This window comes from Delphinus delphis, chromosome 5 (genome assembly GCF_949987515.2).
Source record: "Delphinus delphis chromosome 5, mDelDel1.2, whole genome shotgun sequence".
Classification (NCBI taxonomy): Eukaryota; Metazoa; Chordata; class Mammalia; order Artiodactyla; family Delphinidae; genus Delphinus; species Delphinus delphis.
The window spans coordinates 108,339,264-108,360,440 of record NC_082687.1 but is presented as its reverse complement, the minus strand read 5'-3'; the positions used below and the strand labels follow the sequence as shown (position 1 = coordinate 108,360,440).

At 40.3% G+C, this 21,177-nt stretch overlaps 1 protein-coding gene across 2 annotated transcripts; it reads right to left on the bottom strand.

Moving 5' to 3' along the window:
* Positions 1–9,731: 9,731 nt before the first annotated feature.
* Positions 9,732–20,767, bottom strand: OSTC (oligosaccharyltransferase complex non-catalytic subunit). Of its 2 annotated transcripts, XM_060012864.1 has the most exons (4): positions 20,556–20,767; positions 16,792–16,885; positions 14,903–15,100; positions 9,732–10,077 (listed from the first exon to the last, which is right to left on the bottom strand). In XM_060012864.1, the coding sequence occupies exons 1-4, from the start codon at positions 20,692–20,694 to the stop codon at positions 10,059–10,061; spliced, it is 450 nt and encodes a 149-aa protein (XP_059868847.1). In that variant the 5' UTR covers positions 20,695–20,767; the 3' UTR covers positions 9,732–10,058. The 2 variants fall into 2 exon arrangements, with proteins under 2 accessions (XP_059868847.1, XP_059868848.1); XM_060012865.1 differs by lacking the exon at positions 14,903–15,100.
* Positions 20,768–21,177: the final 410 nt, after the last annotated feature.

Sequence of the window (21,177 nt, the reverse complement as noted above, 5' to 3'; positions counted from 1 at the left end):
GCAAATGATGAGGCTTAACTGATACAATATAATAAGTACTACAACAGGTGAATATGAATATATAAGCAGAGCTATGGCGTGGAAAATTTTGTAAAGAAGTAAATAAGAAACAGGATCAGACCCTGAACTCAAGCAATTTCCAATCTAGTTCATTCTTTTTTTATATAAATATTAAAAATTTCCTATTCCTTTGAGGTCAAATAAGGACACGTTCCTGGAATGTTCCATCGTGGTGAAGAGCAGAGGCTCTGGTCCATCACCTACTGTGCAACCTTTGGCAAGGGACTTGACCTCTGTGAGTTTCCTCCTCTACAAAATGGGCCAAATAGTACCACCTCATAGTACTGTTGTGAGGGTGCAGTTAGGTGACATGAAGAATGCTGGGGACAAAGTGCACACGGTACGCTCTCGATAAATATTAGCTATATTTAATGCCTACCCTTCCCTGAACAACAAAGCTTTCCACAGTAAAAGAAAATCCTCTCAAGGACAAGAGTTAGGGATTTAACGGGTTAAAAGTCCTAGAGAATGGAGTGCTGTATTAAGGCTAGTGAATCAGCACTTTCGTTGTTTACTGGTCATCTGCTCAGAAACACTGATTAACATGTTCAGAGGAAGAGCTCCAAGACGAATTCCAATGACCAGGAAAACAACAAACCTCCTTGATAGGCAATTTCCTTATTAAAGTTTTGCGTTAGTAATACACAGTTTATGTGACATTTGGGGCATCGGGGGGAAGGGGGAGAGAAAGAAACGGCACATCTTCACGTGGTAGACCCCAAAGGCCCAGAGATACAGTAACCTGGGGCAGAGGACATCCAGCCACGTGGACCCACGTAGGACGAGCTTGTTGCAAAGACCTGCACAGGTTACTCAACCTCTGGATGCCTTGGAGAAGAGGGGCTTACATGAAGTGGGAGCGTGACCTCTCATGAGGGGACACAGGTCCAAGCTTAGTGAGTTGAAGAACTAGCAGTTTGTCCTAGCCTTCCTTTGAGAGGTTATCAAAATATTTGACGGTTCTTCTATTTGATTGTTGAAGCAGTTTTATGTGGCATTGCCAGCTGCAGTGCAGCTCCTATCTTGAGATTTCTCTTACTTAGAAATGTTAAAGCCACCACCCTATAATTGACGGTGGCCGTTTATAAAATAATAATAATTGATATTGGAAAACCATAAGACAGCTTGAGAAACAAAGAGAAACCGAAGTTTCCGAAACATCTGGGTTATTCTACTTCCTGCTTTGAAGCATCATGTAGGTGGTACCTAGGGGGGAAAAAGATGGTATTAGTATTATTATCCCTTTATAGGCAAAAGATTTTAAGTATTAAAAGTATCTGTATATATGGGCTTCCCTGGTGGCGCAGTGGTTGAGAGTCCGCCTGCCAATGCAGGGGACACAGGTTCGTGCCCCGATCTGGGAAGGTCCCACATTCCGCGAAGCGGCTGGGCCCGTGAGCCATGGCCGCTGAGCCTACGCATCCGGAGTCTGTGCTCCGCAACGGGAGAGGCCACGACAGTGAGAGTCCTGCGTACCACAAAAAAATAAAAATAAAAAAAATAACTGTATAAATTGAAAATATTCTTAAACCCTCAGTGGCTTCTGTATCCTATTTATGATCACAAAAGCCTGAATAAGAGGCAGTTTCTAGCTCCTGGGTTCCTGGGAGATGTTTGAAAGCCACAGAGGATCAGACATATCAGCTCCTTCACAAAGGAGTCCTGGACTCCTAAGGTCACTTAACTCTGGGCCTCAAATCATGGCATTTAGCATTGGGAGACATCTCAGTAATCACTTAATCAGTTTTCCGCAGAGGAAAGTTCCTTCTTGGTAAAATGGCAAGTGTTCCTTTGAAGCACATGTAAAAACAAGAATTTGAGATAGGCCTAAGAACATAGTCATATAAATCTGAAGCAGCAGCAGGGTTACACCCAGGCCTGGCACATGGTAGGCGCTCAATAAATGCTTCTTCCTATTTGATTATCCAGAGCCCCATCTGCTGGTCAAATGGAATTCATTTGCAGCCCTGCAGATAGTGATTAGAAAACCCACGTGTCAGAAAATTAGAAGAGGTGAAAGGAATATCAAAGGTGAACGAGGCACTGGAGATCACCTGATCCAATCCATTTATTTTACAAATAAAGAAGCTTATTGTAATACTGGTGTATTCCTAACCAAAAGAAATGGAGAAAGTCAAATAATTTATCAAAATAGTTCACATAAAATATTGACTGTGAGACAGACAATGAATATGAAATTTTATAAGGTGAAATTAATCCACACATTGAAGATGCTTTCTGGTCTAAAATTGATACCTGTTCTTCTCAGGGAAAAAGGTTAAATGGGAGTGTGGACTTGGGGTAAAACTAGGGTTTGAATCGAGGTTCTACCCGTGATGTTTCGTGGTTGAGATAGTTAACTCTCTGGTTTAACAGTCTTCATCCTTAGATTGTAAGTCATAACACTCTGCTATAAGAATGTAAGATCACCTATCTAAAGCTTAACAGCAGGCAGAGAGTCAGAACCCCAAAATTGGAGGAGAAGAAGGAAGGATAGCTGTGGTTGTCACTACTATTAATATTGTGGACTAACAATAGCTTTCTACTTAGATCTAATAGCAGGATAGTCAGAATTGGAGTAATGTATATAAAAGTTCTTTGTAAATTGGAAATACACAGTACAACTAAAAGTTAGTTATAAGTTGGACACAGAGAGATGATATTTAAAAGATTATATTTTTAGGGACTTCCCTGACGGTCCAGTGGTAAAGAATCCACCTTTCAATGCAGGGGACTCAGGTTCGATCCCTGGTCAGGGAACTAAGATCCCACATGTCACGGGGCAACTAAGCCCACGCGCTGCAACTACTGAGCTCGCGCGCCTCAACTGGAGTCCACGTGCCGCAAACTACAGAGCCCATGCACCCTGGAGCCCGCGTGCCACAACTAGAGAGAGAAAACCCACATGCCACAACTAGAGAGAAGCCCGCGCACCACAATGAAGAGCCCGCGAGCAAGATCCCGCATGCCTCGGTGAAGATCCCACGTGCCGCAACTAAGACCTGACGCAGCCAAAACATGAACAAATAAGTCTTTAAAAAATTTTTTTAAATAAAAGATTACACTTTTAATCATCAATTTAACAACAAAATCTTTAAAAATGAAAATCTTTAAAAAATCCAAAATCTTTGATAAACTGTTTTTCAAACACAAGCTTTCATTTGCTATCTGGAAAGACTCTTCTGAGCTCTCTATTTCTCTAAACTCGAAAACTGAACCGAACAATTCTTTGATTCACCTCTCTCTACTCACTTTTTCTTATCTGCAACGTGAGCTAGAAGAAGCCAGTTGACGCTTTCTACTTTCTGCCTGGAAATCTCCCCAGTCAGATCCATGGGTTCATCAGGTGCCTTTTCTATTCTCTACCTTACAGCAGGCAGCAGTGTTAACAAGCCTGCTGCCTTTTCTTCAGCCTCCAAGGTTATTTTCCTCACTGGCTTCAAGCCCTAGTCAACAGTTCCCTGGGGACCTGTCACTTGGGGCTTCTCAAAGCTCTTCTAACTTGCACCCTCCACCTCCTCAAGACCCTGTCAGTTTCCATCCATTACTCAGTCCCAAAGCCAATACCACATCCCCACCTCAGTTATCTATGCTGCATAAAAGCCACCCCAAATCGTAGTGACTACAAACAACAGCTTAGTAATATTTCTCAAGGTTTTCTAGGCTGACTTGGGGTAGTTGTCCCTTGGGGTGTTTCAAGTGGTTGCAGTCATCTAGCAGCTGGGGCTGGATGTCCACAAGGCCTCACTCATAGGACTAGCAGTCGATGGTGGTGGCCAGCTTGGAGCTCAGCTGGTGTTGACAGGAGTGGCCACACGCACTTTCTCCATGTGGCTTAGTCTTCTCATGATTTTGCAGCTGGGTTTCCAACTGCATCCCAAGCGCTGGCATTCTAAGAGGTAAGAAACAGAAGGCACCAGGCAGGTTAATAAGTACCCGGCACTGGCAAAAGCTCACTTCTGCCATCCTCTGTACGGGCTAGAGAAATCATCTCCACCTCTGGATGCAGAGCAGCAAGGTCACCTTCTATAAAACAGGTGGGATGAGAGTTATCGTTGCAGCCATCTTTGGAAACTACAATCTTCCATTTAAGGATTAAAAAGCACACATACAAAAACTCTATCAACCCAAAACAGGTGAGAGCAGAGGAAAAAGAAACATTAAAAAATTGAGACAAATAGTACAAAGTGAGGACATACAGAAAAGCCCAAATGTGTAATAAAATAGACTAAACTCACTCATTAAAAGACAAAGATTGTCAGAGTAAAACACAAATAAATAATGCCTCATGATACACAGACACCCCTAAAACATAAGGACAAAGAAAGGGTTGAAAGAAGATGATAGAAAAATATACAGGGCAAATTCTAAGCTGCAGAGAGCTGAGTAAGCTACATGAGACTACGCAGACTTTGAGACAAAAAATCACTGTCAAATATGAAGAGGGTTGCTACATAATGATGAAAACTTCAATCCACCAGAAAGATAGGACAATCAAATTGTATAAAACTGAAAATATCTTTAAAACTATGATCACAGTAAAAAATAACATACACGAACTAAATTATCAATGTGTTAAGCAGTAACTCAAAAGCAAGCAAGACTAAATAATACATTGAATAGTCATACAAATGTTGTAACACTAGTTTTTTAAAAGCAAAGAAGTGATAAACCAAAATTCAGATCAAGGGATACCTCTGGAAGGAAGGCAGGGGAATGATTGGATAAGGACTGAATACAAAAGAGACTCCATGGTACTGGCCATATTCATTCCTATGTTGGGAATGGGTTCGCAGGATTTTATTCATTTTATTATGCTTCCCAAATTACATGTCTGTTGCATATATTCCTCTAAATATATTACATATGATATAATAAAATGTTAATTTGAAAAATGACATGAATCAGGCTTTATAGGGGAAACAAAGGAATGTAAGAGACCAGAACTACAACTTCATTAAATTAATGATCTGAGTGTTTTTTCATAGTCCAGACGTTTTGAAAAACACTAAGTTAGAATATAGGACAAAAAGTATATGATGTTCTAGTAGAAAGTACAAGGGCTTTAGAGCTAGGTCCACTTTATTTCAATCCCGGCTGATCCCTGTGAAATAGAGAAAACAATATTGACTAGATTGAATTGTTGTAAGGATTGGAAATAACACGGATCAAGTACCCAGCATGGTATTGTACCTTCCTTGTTGACTCAGCCTGCTATTCCTTTGTATGACACTAAGAGACCCAGAAGATGGTTGTTAGGCCCTTGTTAGGATTAAATGAGGTAATAGATGTGAGGGAGCTTTTAAAAGTTGAAATATGTTATTATACAAATACAAAGTATTATGTGAAAAGATAGTTAGATATTAAAATTGTCAGATGATTTCCCATCATCTCAGTTAAAATAGTACAGCAGTTCTGAGGACTCTGAATTACAACTGTTCAGCCTATTAACCTGGTCAAAGCTTGAGTGCTCTGTGTTTAGACTGGCGCCCACAGGCTGCTATAAAGAGAAGACTCTTTTTCTGAGGTGGAGCAGTTGCCAACATAAACACTTAATGGCATGTGTGAAGGTTCATCCTCGACAGGAGGCATCCAAAGAAACGGACTTTATGAAGAGGCCGTGCCATCCATTAACCAAAGGCAGTTCCTTGGCCTCCGGTCTCAGGGTGGCGTCATGCCACGCGCTGCGTGGAACTCATTTCCACCCTGCAGTGGACAACATAAATCACGAAAACACTTTGTTAAATGGACATAAGAATAAAAGCAGACATTCCACGCTTCAACTATATTTATCACACATGCCTGTGTGCACATTTCCACCACTCCCGTCCCCGGGGGAGAATGTATAACCTTGCATTAAATCAAACTACAGAGCGTGAGGGGAAGAAGAGCTAAAGACAAGTTCAGAGCTAACATTTCTGGAGAACCTAATACATTCCAGGGGCTGTGCATTATCTCATTAAATTCTCGGAACATCCCTATGAGGTAGGTATTGGTACCTTCATTTTACTTAGAGGAAAAAGGCTCAGAGAATCTAAGTAACTCGTCCATGGTGACACAGCTGGTAATGGGCAGCGCTGGAATAAGGCAGCAAATCGGATTGATCCCAAGTCTGAGCTCCTAATAACTCATGGTATCGCCCATCTAGATCCACAGTAACCATTGCTGAGACTCTGATATTAACATGGCTTATGAGAAGGATGTAGCCACCAAAATGGCTCTATCAGTTTTAGTATGAGCACCCCAAGCGCAGTACATAATCTCTCAGGGAACTTAGAGTGCAGCGACAGGGGAATGATCATAAAGGAATCAGAACCAATGTATCTGAGGCTGAAAAACTAGAAATGATAGGCCTGAAAAAAATGGAAGCTCAGGAGAGGGTTTTACTATTTGAAATGCTGGGTGTCGTTACGTAGTGCAGGTAGATATGTCTAAGTATAGACACAGGGACCTGAAACCGATGAACGAAAGAAAACAGAAAATAGCTTTCTAAAAGACAAAGACGGAATTCCCTGGCAGTGCAGTGGTTAGGACTCAGCGCCTTCACTGCTGAGGGCACGGTTTGATCCCTGGTTGGGGAACTAAGATGCCACAAGTCGTGTGGCACAGCCAAATAATAATAATAAAATGATAATAATAATAAATTTTTAGAAAAAGACCAAGAGACATGAAGATGGAATGGGCTGCCTCTAGAGGTAGAAAGATTCTCATCACTAGCAGGTTCAACAGAAGTTAAAGGACACCTCATCATAGATGGTGAAATTAGGATTTGAATTGTCTCACATACTTTGTAACAAATTATATGAACGTAATTCCACAAACTTGGCAACAACTGGCCCTTGGGTAATCTTGCGAAGAGAGCTGGACAACTGGGTGCAGCAGGGCTGGGGGGTAGGGTAGGGAGGGATGGCCGAAGGCATGGGAAGAGGTAGGAGTTCCCATTCGAGGAGGTGCCCTTAAAAACTTACTGAGTCAAAGAAATTTCCTCTAGAGTGGCTGAAGCTGTCAAGTATAATGATCAAGATGGGTTGGCAGCCAGGATTCCTTCTACTCTGAACTAGAGTAATAGAAAGTGGCCAGTTTCGCAGAGAGAAGAGCATGAAGCAGACCCACAGAACGCCTCAGAAATAAACAGCGGAGTCCTTAGAGTCCCATGTTCTCAATCCTGGTACTCTCAATGCCCAGCAACCCTGCCCTGAGTATCGTGACACTCCAGCATCCGAATAATTTATCCTGTCTGCTTAAGACAGCTTGAGTGAGTTTCTCACTTGTAATTAAGAGTCTTGGTACATAAGCAAAACCAGTAGAAGAGATTTAGGGCAAAGTGTATTAGTACTTGAAACATTTAGGCAGATGAGTAGCCATTGTTTCAACAACAAATTAAAGGCTTCCCTCACACCAAGTGTTGGTTTAGGTGCTCCTCCCACATGTTCCTATAGCAAAGAGAATTGGTACGTTATCGTATATTCACTAAATTATAAATGCCACATGAACAGGGGTTGCGTTTTTCTTACCGATGTAACCCAACATCTGGCATTATGTCTTTTATAAGTATATACTTATTACTACCTTCAAAGACTGATCTGTGTCAGAAAATGGCAGTTACAATGGAAACCATTGGTCTGCTTTGCAGAAGACCTGGGTTGTATTTCAAGCTCTGTAACAAATGAATCTCCATCTACTTACTAGCAAAGTGGGGAAATAACCTTTATTCCAGCTTTACACTTCAGGAATGTACTATTTACTAAGAACCTAAGTTACCTCACACTTCCCAATTCAAATAAACAACAATCAGAGTACAATCTTCCACTTGTAAGCAAGATATATAGGCTTTCCTCTCGTTTTAATCCTACGAAGAGGATATTTTCTTTACTGTCAGGGTTCACCTCAGCTTTCTAGCCAAGATCGTGCTAATCTCAAGATGGCATGAGGCCAAAGATCTGAAAAGGCAGTGAGTGGTACAAGGGTCTAGCCATTTCCACCCAACGTGTTTCCGACAGGCATTCTTTCCTCTGGAGCTCCCCATTGGGCAGACAGCAAGCCTGTCAGCTGAACGTCACAGGATGACAGCTTCTCCTGGCTAACTGTGCATCCTTCCTTTACCTCTCACTGGAGTTATTCTCCACTAAACCGTTTTGCACTTCTAACTCCACTGTAGCATCCACCTCCTGGAGAATTCTGTGATAAAATCAAGGACTAGCTTGTTTCTAATCTAGGCCGTTAATTTACTCTCTCATTTATTTAACTGCTGCTGATGTTAATAATGCTTGGCAGGCTTTCTATCAGGCTGTGACATTTTGGCTTAGTGTCCCCAAAGCATTTTAGGTCTAGTACAAGGTATGATTTTTTCTTTCACATAAAACATTGCAATTTTACCAGCAAAATTATTTAATTACATTTCATTGTATCTAGTCAAGATACTTTTATTTTACCATAAATACAAAAACCAAACCAAACCAAAAATAATAGTTGTGACACAGAAAAACACACCAAACCTTAACAGCACCATCTGGTGGTGCTTGACAGGAACTGCTCACTGCTCAATCATTCAGGGAAAGACCTCTTGAAACTCTAACACCTTGGTGTTATCTTCTGTCCATCTAGTGTAATTAAGGTTTTAAAATAAGGCCAAATAACGAAAAATATAATTAAAGTTAAATCAAGGCTTTAAAGTTGGTGAATACATACAGGTGTTATGTTCCTTTTTCAGAGCTCTGGAGTAGAGTAACCTCCTCTCCCCACATCTCTCATCACCATAGTACAGACTATTAACTTGTTTGTTTTTGTTTGTGGTATTTATCAGCGTCTGAAACTTTATAAACATTTTTTTATCTTTTGATAATTTGGCTTCCCTGCAAGGACATAAGCTCTGTGAGGACAGAGCCCTTATCTCTCATCCCTATAATCCTCAGTGCTGCCTGGCAAATAGGTTCTCAAAACTTTTTGAATAAATGAATCTTTTTAAGTTAATGAACAGCTACATTTAGATCAGCCTTGGAATTATGAAAAAAACCCACCTGAGAGAAAATTTTACTGTAAACTTAGAGATCATGGGGTAAGAATTAAAGAGGCCCTAGAGAAGTGAAGTCCATGGCCAGTGAAGGGAGAACCAAATGACCTGGCTAGAAGAAATTAGGGGAAGACCAGACTGGTCTATAGATGTTTTTATGTGCTCCAAACTGTGTCAATTACTGCAGATGAATGCCTGAAGGGAACTGTCATCTAACACAATCACATTTAAAACAACACTGGCATAAATGTACAGCCTGTGCTGGAATATTTATAGGGACACGGAGTTGCTACCTCACAAGGCATCCTGCCAACTACACTTGGAGACTTCAGGCTACCAACAGGAGCTTAAGACAGTCACAAGACGGGAGTGGATAATTACAGACCAAAGAGTAATACAATCAGTTGATCAAAAGACAAATTAAAAAGGTGTTAATTAGAAAAATTATTTATTTCTGCTCCTTTCATACATCTTATTGTTCAGGTAACAGTCTTACATACATATCTGAAATGATGCACTGTCACACACTCTGTTTAAAGGCAAAGCACCACAGGGAAAGCTGATCAGCTGTCCAGAGTTCTCAGCTTATGGGATCTCACTTCCTGATTTTACATTAATTTCTGAAGGTCAGAAGTGTCATCTCCAAAAAATGTTAAGGGGGTTGTAAAAAATAATCACTTTATTCAATATTATAGTTGTAGAAATAAAGTATATTTTCTTTAAGAAATGAAAAAAAGAAGAAAATGCCACTTAACATCGTTGGTACGTCAGTATAGGCCAGCAGGAAAAAATGCTGATAAGCTTGTCTCTGATACCAAGAAGACATTCTAGTCCCAGCTATAACACATTTCCTCTGTTTTCACTAGATGTTTCTTTTCTGCTGCTTTTCATCCTTTTCCATATTTCATATCAGAGGACTGGTACAGCCTTTAAAACTTCATTAACGGGAGCAAATTCAGTATCCACCGATTTCTTCACAAAAGGCACTCTAACCCATCAGATAGCCCCTATAAAAATAAAATTTATAAACACAAAAAGTGAAAAGGAAGCAACATTTCAACGTGTCCCAAACAAATTTTATGATGAATCAAATGACAATCTGAAAATATAATTGTGTGATTCCTCATTATGGTTCTTATTTCAAATCTTGCCCCCCAATAAATACAGTACTGGGTCTGGGTTCCATTATCCTTCTCCCTCAAAGGACAAAGTTACAAACCAATATGCTAAGCAACAGAGGATGAGAAAAAAAAAAGTAAAGAGAAAAAAATGTTATGTAAAAGTCAAAGAAAGAGTCAGAATCAATTTCCTTTGGACTCTCACAATTGCCAACAAACATCACAAACCTTTTTATGGAAAGAAGCTGGTTTAGATTTCCTGAAAACCCTAATATTACCAAAGGAGAAAGTAGGAGGGCCAGGAGCTGTTCAGCCTGGGAGGCAAGCCCTCGTGCCCTCCAGAAGCAGTGTGCAGAAGCGTCTGCCTTGCACCTCTGTTTCTTTAGGAAATGTCTTGATGGCAGGCAGCGGGCATTAGCTATAGCTGTTGAGCAAGTCAAACTTCACACTGTTCAAATAGGAAATCCTTTTACTAAATGTACAAGTTGGGCCCTGAAATCCCCTTTAAAAAAAAAAAGTCTGCTTTATAAAGTTCCAAACTTTTTCTTTTGCAATAAATCCTTGCAACCTATTATTTAGGATCTGCAGGATCAAGGAAAAAACAGATTGTGTAAAACTATCCACATTAAGAAAGGGTTGAATACACCCTGTACCCGCTGATGCCTTTAGAACTCCTCCTTTTGATCCTGCCTCTAACACGAGTGGGTAAGCTTAACACGAATGGGCAAACGTCACTCAGTTTCCTCATCTATAAAATGGAGTTACGTCAAAGGAGTTTAAGGATTATATAAGAGAATCTACGAATACAGTAACTGCTATTCATGGTAATAAGCACTTGACAAACCTTAGCTATTATTAGTTCAGTGTCTCAAATTTCTTCATCACTAAGGTGGGGACAAAAAACTACTTCATAGGGCTGAGATCTACTATAGTGCCTGACACAGAGCAGACACTCAAGAATTTCCTCCCTTCCAGCTCCTGGACTCACCTGACTCTCTTGGGTCTTGGGTCTGCATGCAGCCAATGTGATCTCCTTAGAACTCATTTATCCCTTTCCTTCTGCTCTACCAGCCTGGTCAATCCACACTCTGGGTACAGAGAGAACTTTCACCTCACACAACCACTGTCACAACTCTGAGACAAACAATACTTCTCCCCTCCACTTCTCCCCCCAAAATTGAATAAAAAATAAAAAGCCTCTTAGTGTATATATCGACTTTGAAGACCACCTCATAAATTTGCTACTGTAATGCCTGACACTTCACAAAAGGCAAACTCTAAGACCTAAGCTTCACAAGCAAAGAATCTGAAAAAGAATAGACATATGTATATATATAACTGAATCACTTTACACCTGTACACCTGAAACTAATACAACACTGTAAATCAACTATATTCCAATACAGAATAAAAATGTTTTTAAAAAGATTAAACCTACAATAAAATAAAATAAAATCTTTGGGGCTTCCCTGGTGGCGCAGTGGTTGAGAGTCCGCCTGCCGATGCAGGGGACACGGGTTCGTGCTCCGGTCCGGGAAGATCCCGCATGCCGCGGCGCAGCTGGGCCTGTGAGCTACGGCCGCTGAGCCTGCGCGTCCGGAGCCTGTGCTCCGCAAAGGGAGAGGCCACAACAGTGAGAGGCCCGCGTACCGCAAAAAAAAAAAAATAATAATAAATAAATAAAATAACATCTTTGTCAGATAATTCTAAGAGCAAGAACAAAAAGAGACCTAAGCTTCACAAGAAAAAAAAGTTGAAGATTTTAAGAAAGTGTCCACTAATATTTGCACCAGTGGAAATTACTCAACAGCTGGCTCACACGATGAAACAAAAGTACTGAGGACTCTTTAGAGACAGCTGCCTGTCATCTGCGTATACTGATAGGTGAACATGCACTTTTGGACACACATCTCTTGATACAGTTATACGTTGTGGTATTCTTCCTGGTAATTAGTATATGACCTATGCTTATGCATCAAATAAAGCCATGTTTTAATATGTAAAATTATATCAGTAGAGAATACATCAGGTCTTTTAAAAAGCATAAATCACAAAATATAAAGCTAGTAGTACCATTTCACTGCTATTGTTCTCTTCGTTTTAAAGGTACCTCTTGTTAAAGGTGATATCAGATTCTCTGTGAGCGTGCAACCCTGGAAGTTATGAAGCATCTTATAGCATAGCCAACCTTTATCTCAGATGTTAGTGACTTATTTGATCTGAAAAAACTCATGGTTACTGATGTTTCTTTACTTTTTGTTGTTGCTGCTGTCCCATTTATTATATATCAAATTGCTCATATACGATGGGTCCTCAAAGAGAATGTATGCACAAGAAGACACATCCCTTTCTTGCTGGTGGTACTAACCACACCCCTATCATGTGCAATATGTAGGCTCACAGACCTGGCTCATCATCTCCTTTGGGGCCTGCAAATATTCCAGAAAATGCAACACTGTTGCTTCCCTTATTTTCCCAAACTGTCCACTGTTTCTCCCCACTCCACACTCAAGGTACCAGGCATTAGGAGCTGTAGATGAGAAATCATATCAAAGAGGGGATCATAAAGTCCTTCCTCTTAAAAATGTAAATCTTAGATTTAGCTGCACAGCAAGTTACAAAAAGCAGCAATTTTCTATTTAGACTATTGTTCTGCTTTGACTATACCTAAATATAATTTACACCCAAAACCCAGAGTATACTCTGTTTTTTTCCTTTAAATATCAATTATTTATTTATTTTTGGCTGTGTTGGGTCTTTGTTTCTGTACGAGGGCTTTCTCTAGTTGTGGCAAGCGGGCCTAGTTGCTCCGCGGCATGTGGGATCTTCCCAGACCAGGGCTCGAACCCACATCCCCTGCATTAGCAGGCAGATTCTCAACCACTGCGCCATCAGGGAAGCCCAGAAAGTATACTGTTATTTCTAATTTCCTATTGTTACCTTAGTCAACAATCTTGGAAACTGGCCTATAGAATGTGGAAAAGACAAATGTTTACATAAATAATTGCAAAAGTAAGACAGAAGCAATCCAGAGAATTAAACATTTTTCAAAACCTTTTTGTAAGTAGTAGATTATCCTAAAAGGATAATTTAGGATAATTATCCTAAATTTATGATAATTTAGGATAATTATCCTGTTGTCCTAAAAGTCAAATGCTCAAGCTAAAAGAAAAACACACAGCCTAAGGAGAAGACCTAAAACCTTAAGGAAGAATGGGAAGCTTAAGCAGAATGAGAACAAATCTGGTTCTACGCACAAAACAAGCTCACTGCTTCTGTTCTGCTATATGCCTCCAAAGGTTCTTTCTGTTTTCATTATTAATTTTTAATAGCCTCTTTATCCTCTCTGGGAGCCTCCTCTTCTCCTGTTTTGCTGTGAAAAACTTCAGACTCTTCTATTGGTATACCTTTGGCAACAAGGGTAGAACAAAGAGGAACAAAAAGAGGAGGCTGGGGCTTCCCTGGTGGCGCAGTGATGCGCCGATGCAGGGGACACGGGTTCGTGCCCCGGTCTGGGAAGGTCCCACATGCCACGGAGTGGCTGGGCCCGTGAGCCATGGCCGCTGAGCCTGCGCGTCCGGAGCCTGTGCTCCGCAACGGGAGAGGCCACAGCAGTGAGAGGCCCGCGTACCGCAAAAAAAAAAAAAAGAGGAGGCTGGAGTCTCTGTCCTCGTACAATTTAACAAATGCCCCCAATTTTTCCCAGGACAAAAATAAGAGCCATTGGCAGTCTGATGGAGCTACATGGCCACAAAGATATTCAGCTGACAAAGAACACTGCTCTCTTTTCCCATATTGCAGGGTTAAGATGGGAACATGAGTGCAGGATAAGTATTTGTGACTTTCTAGAAAGTCTGTCCATTCTACCCCAGATGTGTTATAGATACGGACAGGTTAAGCCACAGAACAAGTGAACTTGTGTAATTCAAACACATTCCCATTTTCCCTTTTACTGTCTCATAATAAAATCAGAAAATATCAGTTTTAAGTACAGCTGACACTTGATGTTTAACATATTCCCTAAAAAATGAATTTTCTAAGAGCTAATCTTTGTATGATATGTTTGCCCAAAGTTCCTGTAGTTACTAATGTATCCATAGGTGAAATCAGAATATAGGGAAATGTGATCAGACTCATCTACATTTAAAATGAAAGATCTCAAACAGAATTATAAAAGTTGCCATAAAACCAATTTATTTTTGTTCTAAAGATAGTGTTCGTTTTCTGAATCAAAATAATCTAATATACATATATGAAATCCTTTCCCCATCTTTTTGGAGAGGCAGTAACTCTCCTTTCCTGTCCAATGCTTAGTGGATTTTCCTCATATCAATATTCAAAGAACAGCAGCAATTAATGGCTCAAAAGTATTCCTTACTGTTATTATTACTGTGGGAATTCCATATGTTACAGATTAACCAAAAAGCCCTTCAGAGAAATGTCTCCAGTCAGTGGTCACTGATGCTACAGCAAAATAACGGGATTTTCTCATGAACATGTATGGAGATAACAGTCAGGAAGACCTATTCATCTCAATTTTGCTACTAACTATAGCTATAACCTTGAGCAAGTCACAAATTTCTCTGGTTCTCGAAATTTTCATCAGTTTAAATAAGGTTTAAATTAAATCTCCTATGATTTTATGAGATCCAGGTAATTATTTTACCAGTTTGCAAGTTAAGGTGCTGATTATACGAAGTACTTAATAACTTACGGCAGTTTCATTCTCATGAATACTCTAGCCATGAAAAAACTCAACAGGACACAGACGAATCCAATGAATAAAAGGAGAAATCTATTGAGCTTCGGAATGTTTGGTGCATTGGATCGGTCCAGGATTATGAAACCTAAACCTCCCATTGTAAACAGGAAGCTGGATGCGAGTCCTTCCATAATATACTGTCCATTTACTCTGAAAAAGAAAGACCAGAGCAAACAATAAATGAAAATTCCCAGAAAAATAAAAAACTTTTTCCTTAGACTGAAATTCCTGTTTCTGCTAAAACATTGTTGTGCTTATTTTTTTATTACCCTTACAACTATTTTACCATATTTCTGGCTATTCATTTCAATAAATATTTATTGAGAGCCTATTATGTACCAAGCACTATTTAGGTTCTGGGGACGCAACAATGAACAAAACAGACACAAATCTTTGTCTTCATGGAGCTTATGCTCAAAAAAACCTTTCAAACTTCAACTAACGCAACTGCCTATGTAAAATCAATACTCATATATATACATATATACATATATATATATTTTTTGGCCACGCCGCACAGCTTGTGGGATTTTCGTTCCCGACCAGGGATTGAACCCGGGCCCTCAGCAGTGAGAGCACAGAGTCCTAACAAATGGACCACCAGGGAATTCCCAATACTCATATATTTTAATTATTAGCTTAAAAAGCCAACTAATATATGTACATGAACACTTTACCCAGAACTTTAGTTTTTGAAAATTATGTTATTTAAATTTCTACTATCAATTTCAAATTAATTTTGAATTGGTTAATGTTTCCTGAGTTTTAATAATTAATAAATCTCTTGTTTCAAAGTGAACTTTTTAAAAGCAAGCAAGTTCTTAACTAAGGCTTCATGAACCCCACAAAGATGTCCAGAAATCTATAAACCCTTAAATTTTTGTATATACACGTATCTGATTTTTCTAGGGGTGAAGAACTTTCAAGTTCTGAAAGCTCACGGACCCCAAAAGGCAAATTTCTCTGTTAAAGATATGATTTATACATAGGCACATATAAAGAAGGTATATACATTTTTGCTAAACTAATTGTTTTAATTGAAAACGCAATACACGCAGCGGTTTCAAAATTCAAACTCAGGTGACGAGACAGTGAAATGTGAAATGTCTCCCTGCCATCAAGATCTCCTGTCATCCATATCCCCTCCACAGAGATCACAGTAATCTTTCCAGGGATATTCTATGCATGGAATACCACTAACGTAAGTGTAAATACAAACATATAGCTATGTTCAGGTAGATAGTTACCAAGTGGCTTGTATAAGGCAATACAAGAAGCACTGCTCAGGTGAAACAAACCACACTGTTTTGGTGTTCATTGCCTACATGGAACTCCCAAGTCTCAAAAATTAGTTTTCCTATGTAATAGTATATCCAGGGGTCCAAAGATTTTTTCTTAAATGACCAGATTGTATATATCTTAGGCTTGCCGGCCATATGGTTTGTATAACACAACACAGTAGCCTGAAAGCAGCCATAGATAGTACAGAAACAAATGGGTGTGCCTATTTCCAATAAAGCTTTACTTACAAATAAACACGTACCTGTGGTTTGCTGACCCCAGAACAGCCTATAAATGAATTTTAAACTGATACCCTCCTTTAAATAAGTGAACATGTCAATCACTGTGAAATATTTTATTTCCTAATAAGTGAATACATAAATAATATACTTCTACTCTTGTTCTTGTCCACTTCCTGCAATCTCTGAATTTAGCATTTTAAAACAGCTAGTGCCTAAATACAGATGCACCCAATAGGTTGCACTGTATTTTTAAATAAGCAGGCATGCCTCAGCAATCTTCCTTCCCACCAGCAAATCATTCAAAATGATATCTTTTACCTGTAGGCCAAGAAAGCTACTGGTCTCTGATGCCCATGTTCATCAGTCATGGAGCCGACACTTGGAGGTTCAACGATAACATCATAAATGATTCCTAAATGAAAGACAACAACATAGGTTAGATTGGATTCCTAATTTTAAAATAGATTTAGAGTTTTTATCGGTCTCTAAAGGTTCATTTATATTTAAACAGGACTGCTTTGATGTATTATTATAATCAAATGAGGCCCAGCTTACCTCCTAAACTTCAGATAAACCAGAATTTATCTTCAGAAATTCAACTCAGTATTTTAGAATGACTTGCAAAACATAAAAGAAATTCATTCAGTATTGTTTCAAACTCAAGAATGACTCCACAATAAAGCAGATTTAACATTAAAGGCTATTTTTAGTTCAAGAAAATGTTCCACATATACTTGGATTTGTTTCTTTAAATTAAGAGGTAGCTAGAGAAATTTTCTTGCTTGAAAGTAAAATGAGACGTTTTAAAATCACACCACTAGGCAGACTGGCAATACTAGAGATTCACAATCATTAATGTTAATATCCATCATTATGTCATAATGTCATCATGATCATTTATGTTAATGTCCATCAACACTGTTTCTCAAATCTCCCACTGTCAACGTCTACTCTTTATCTTCACTGTTTTCCATCATCCCCACCTCCAGCTTTTCTTAAGCACAGCAAGACTGTCTCCCTCACCTTTGACTAACAAAACAATCACTTGGGAATTCCCTAACTCACCCCCACCCCCCAAACCAAATCTACAAACTGGAACCTGCATCCATCCTCACCTCCAGCTACAACAGAGGAAGAGTCCCTCCTCCTATCACCATGGGATCCCTTTTGCAATAATAAGGACTCCGTCCCCCTTGCCATTTCAGAGACTTTGTTCCATGGGCTACCTCTTCTCTTTCCTGTATTTTCAACCTCTTGTTCCCTACATCAGCTTTCCCTTGACACCAGATCCTCCTAGCTAACATTCTACTTCTATGCTTCCTTTTTGAAAGGGGGCCAGGTTTCCTTCTGGAGGGAAAAAAAAAAAAAAAAAGGTTAACTCTCTGTCTCCACTTCCTCACTCATCCTTCATTTTTCAGCTCACTCCGATCTGGCTTCTGCCACCACTGATATTACTCTTGCTCATGGAGGCTAATGGCCTCCATGTTGTCAAATTCAAAGGACACTTTTCAGTTCTCTTATTAGGAGGTCTCCTAGCAGTGCTTGATCCAGTTTACTAAATCTATTTTCTTGGGGTAAAAAGATGGCTTCTCATGGCTTCCGTGACACTCCTGTCCATGTTTTCTTGCTACCTCTCTAGCTGAGCCTCATCTGCTATAAAACCACTCAACGTTCGGAGTTCCTTAGGGCTCGATCCACTATGCTCTTCTTTTCCTACCTTCTCTCTCCAACTGAACTTATCCCTTCCCAGGGCTTTACTATGCTAATGATTCTCAATGTGCCAACACCTACCGAATCATGTTAGCACTATTAAAATTAGATGTAAGCTCCCTAAGAATAGAAACTCTATGTTCTTCAATATCTGGCTCATGGGAGGAGTTCAGAAAACATCTGTTATTGACTAATTTCAACACAAACCTCTTTTCTCAGTTCTAGACTCCTATCTGCAAACTTGACATATCCAACTAATTATATTTGGTTATGTCCAACTATTATTTATCCCAAAGTGACATCTGGGTTCACCATTCCCAACCAAAAAAACTTCATTTCTCTAGTCTCAGAAAATGACACTACCACCTACTTGGTGCTCAAACTAGACACCAGGAAACTTCCTTCACATGTCATTCTCCCCCCACATCCAATCAATCATCATCAAGATCCACTGAATCTATTTCCAAAATATCTTTCATTATACATTCCTCCATCTCTAGTGCCACCAACCTTGTCTACTCTAAGTCAACTACAAAACCCACCTAATTGGTATCTCAGTCCCACACTTGTCCATACTTTCCCCTCTGCCTAGATACGCTTTTCCCCAATCTTTCAAATTTTGGCTAACATGTCATTTTCTCAGAAACCACATTCGAATGTAAATGATGTTCCTAAGTCTGATTGTTTTTACATAACCTCTTGTTCTTTTCCTTCAATGCACTCATGGCAACTTGCAGTGGAAAAACTAATGTAATGGAGAAAAATTTATGTGATATTTAACGTATCTCAACCAATGACATTATAAGCTTCAGGAGGGCAGGGCCCTTATCTGTTTCATTCATTGTTGCCTCCAGTACCTAATGCCTGGAACTTAACAGGAACTCAGTACATTATTTGATGAATATTTCTCAGCAATAAATATTGTTTATTTATAAAGGTACACTCAGTTTCTAGAAGACTCCTTTCCAGTGGCAAAACCGATTCCTTGTATGAGACAGCTCATGGCCTTGGCCACTAAAAGGTGTCCTTTCACTTTCCCCCAGAAATTAGGGCAAAGAATCTCCCCATTACAAACACAGATGGAAAAAGTGCCCAGAGTGAAAACTGTGAGGCTTCCAGCAAAGGCCCTGGCTCCAAGGGAGGTAAGGGTTACAGGAAAGATTTCTAGCAGATGAAGACTTACTAAAAAAAAAAAAAAAAAAAAAAGCCACATGCATTTTAAATTTTGTTTATTCAATCCAGCACCTATTAATGTGCTGAGCAAATGTGAACGCTAATGCAATGTTAGGACAGTATCTTACCAACATAAAAAATATTTTAAACGTAATTTACTTAAATGAACATAAGTTAACTGCCACTGTTCTAGATTTGGGAGGAGGGTAAATCCAAAGGTTCATTCTAGAACTAAGCCTGCATGATTTCAGATACTTCCCTCCTCAGTACCAACTATTTTCACAAGACATCTATGAAAATGAAGATGTCTGACTATTCCCTTAAAAACAGAACCAGCTGCTCTTGCTGTCCCTAATCTGTGGAGCTTTAATTTTATCATTTCCAAATTAAGTACCCCACTTCCCAAAATCTAAAAGTGCAGTAGCAGTGTTGAGTAAATCATGGAACTGCGGCTTGAAAGGGTGGTAGCTATGAAAAGACTGTAGCCGGATTGCCAACTCACCACTATACAAAGCGACGCCCCTTTTGCAAAGGACAGGATAAAATGACAATGCAGTGTTCAACGGTAATGCTATTTTCCTTATTCTTTAAATTTTCAACTTCCGATCTCTCAAATACGCGATATCTTCTGCAAATCTATCTCCAATCTCAAATATTTATCAAAACTGTGGTTTCGAAAGATTACATTCATACTTATTGTTGATCGGGGCAAAAGCAACACCGAACCCTTAGGTTTGAGCTAACAAACCTAAAGGCTGTCAAGTCTCTTCCAAACTTCCAGGGACCGTAGACAAAGAGAAGGTAACAGTCCCACACCCTCCTGACCAACCTTGGAAGTAGAATGGGCCAAAAGAGATTTTCCCAGGGCCTTTGTCAAATAACTCACGGCATTCAATAAAAGGAGCAACAATCTGGGCTTGAAAAATATATTATTCGGCTCGGACCGCCTGGCTAAGAGGTCAGGAGACGGAAGGCAATGGGAGCGAGAACAGGAGTCCCCTCAAGATACAGGACAGGGCGTGAGGGCAAATAAACCTTTGGGCCGTTAACACGCGGGACCCCAGAGTTTCCCTCCACCCTCGGAAAAGATCGAGAGGAGAGCGATGCTTTCCCGGGCTGAGAGCCGAACAGACGCGCCCCGAGGGCGGGCCGGCTCCCCGCGCCTCAGCGCCTCTCGGGCCCCAAGCAGGACGAGTTACCTCCGGTGATGAGGAAGTAAGACACCACCACCAGAGCGTACACCGTCATGGCCGACGGCATGTGCACCCAGGGCGGCTTCTTCAGCTTCAGGTTGGGACATTCGAGCACTAAGAACGGGATTCGGTACAAACTCTCCATATTGGTGGGGGCACGAGCAGCGGTCGGCCGCCAGTCCCACACGCCCCCCGGCAACAGGCCCGCCCGCTCTTCCCCCGGCGCGTGCGCGGGGAAGGGAACGGCAGGTCCGCAACGCTCGGAGGCAGAGTTTACACCCATAGAAGAAAAGAAGAAACTATAAAAACGGATAAGTGACATGAATTAAAAGTATGTATTATTGAATCTTGTGAAACATAAATTTGAGTAAGAAGCTCAGTTATAACCAATGAATAAACATGTGATTTCTGTACCTTCCGGGACCTGCATGCCTTCAGACGTGGCCAAGCCGGAGCAGCAGAAGGACCAGGATCGATCTGAGCCCCTCCCACTTGCTGATGCTGGGGATTTGGAAGCTGATTGGACGCAGGACGCTCTAAGTTCCCAGAGCCAGAGGATGAATGGGGGACGTTTGGAAAGCTCTGCCTTTTTTATTAGCGGGTTTTTCAAGAGCTTGAGAAAGTCCTA

Coding starts and splice junctions, on each gene's coding strand:
- OSTC (XM_060012864.1), bottom strand. CDS start 20,694: ATGGAGAGTTTGTACCGAATCCCGTTCTTAGTGCTCGAATGTCCCAAC. Junction 16,886..20,555: donor TTACTTCCTCATCACCGGAG/GTAACTCGTCCT, acceptor TCTTTCATTTAG/GAATCATTTATGATGTTATC. Junction 15,101..16,791: donor GTAGCTTTCTTGGCCTACAG/GTAAAAGATATC, acceptor TTTCTTTTTCAG/AGTAAATGGACAGTATATTA.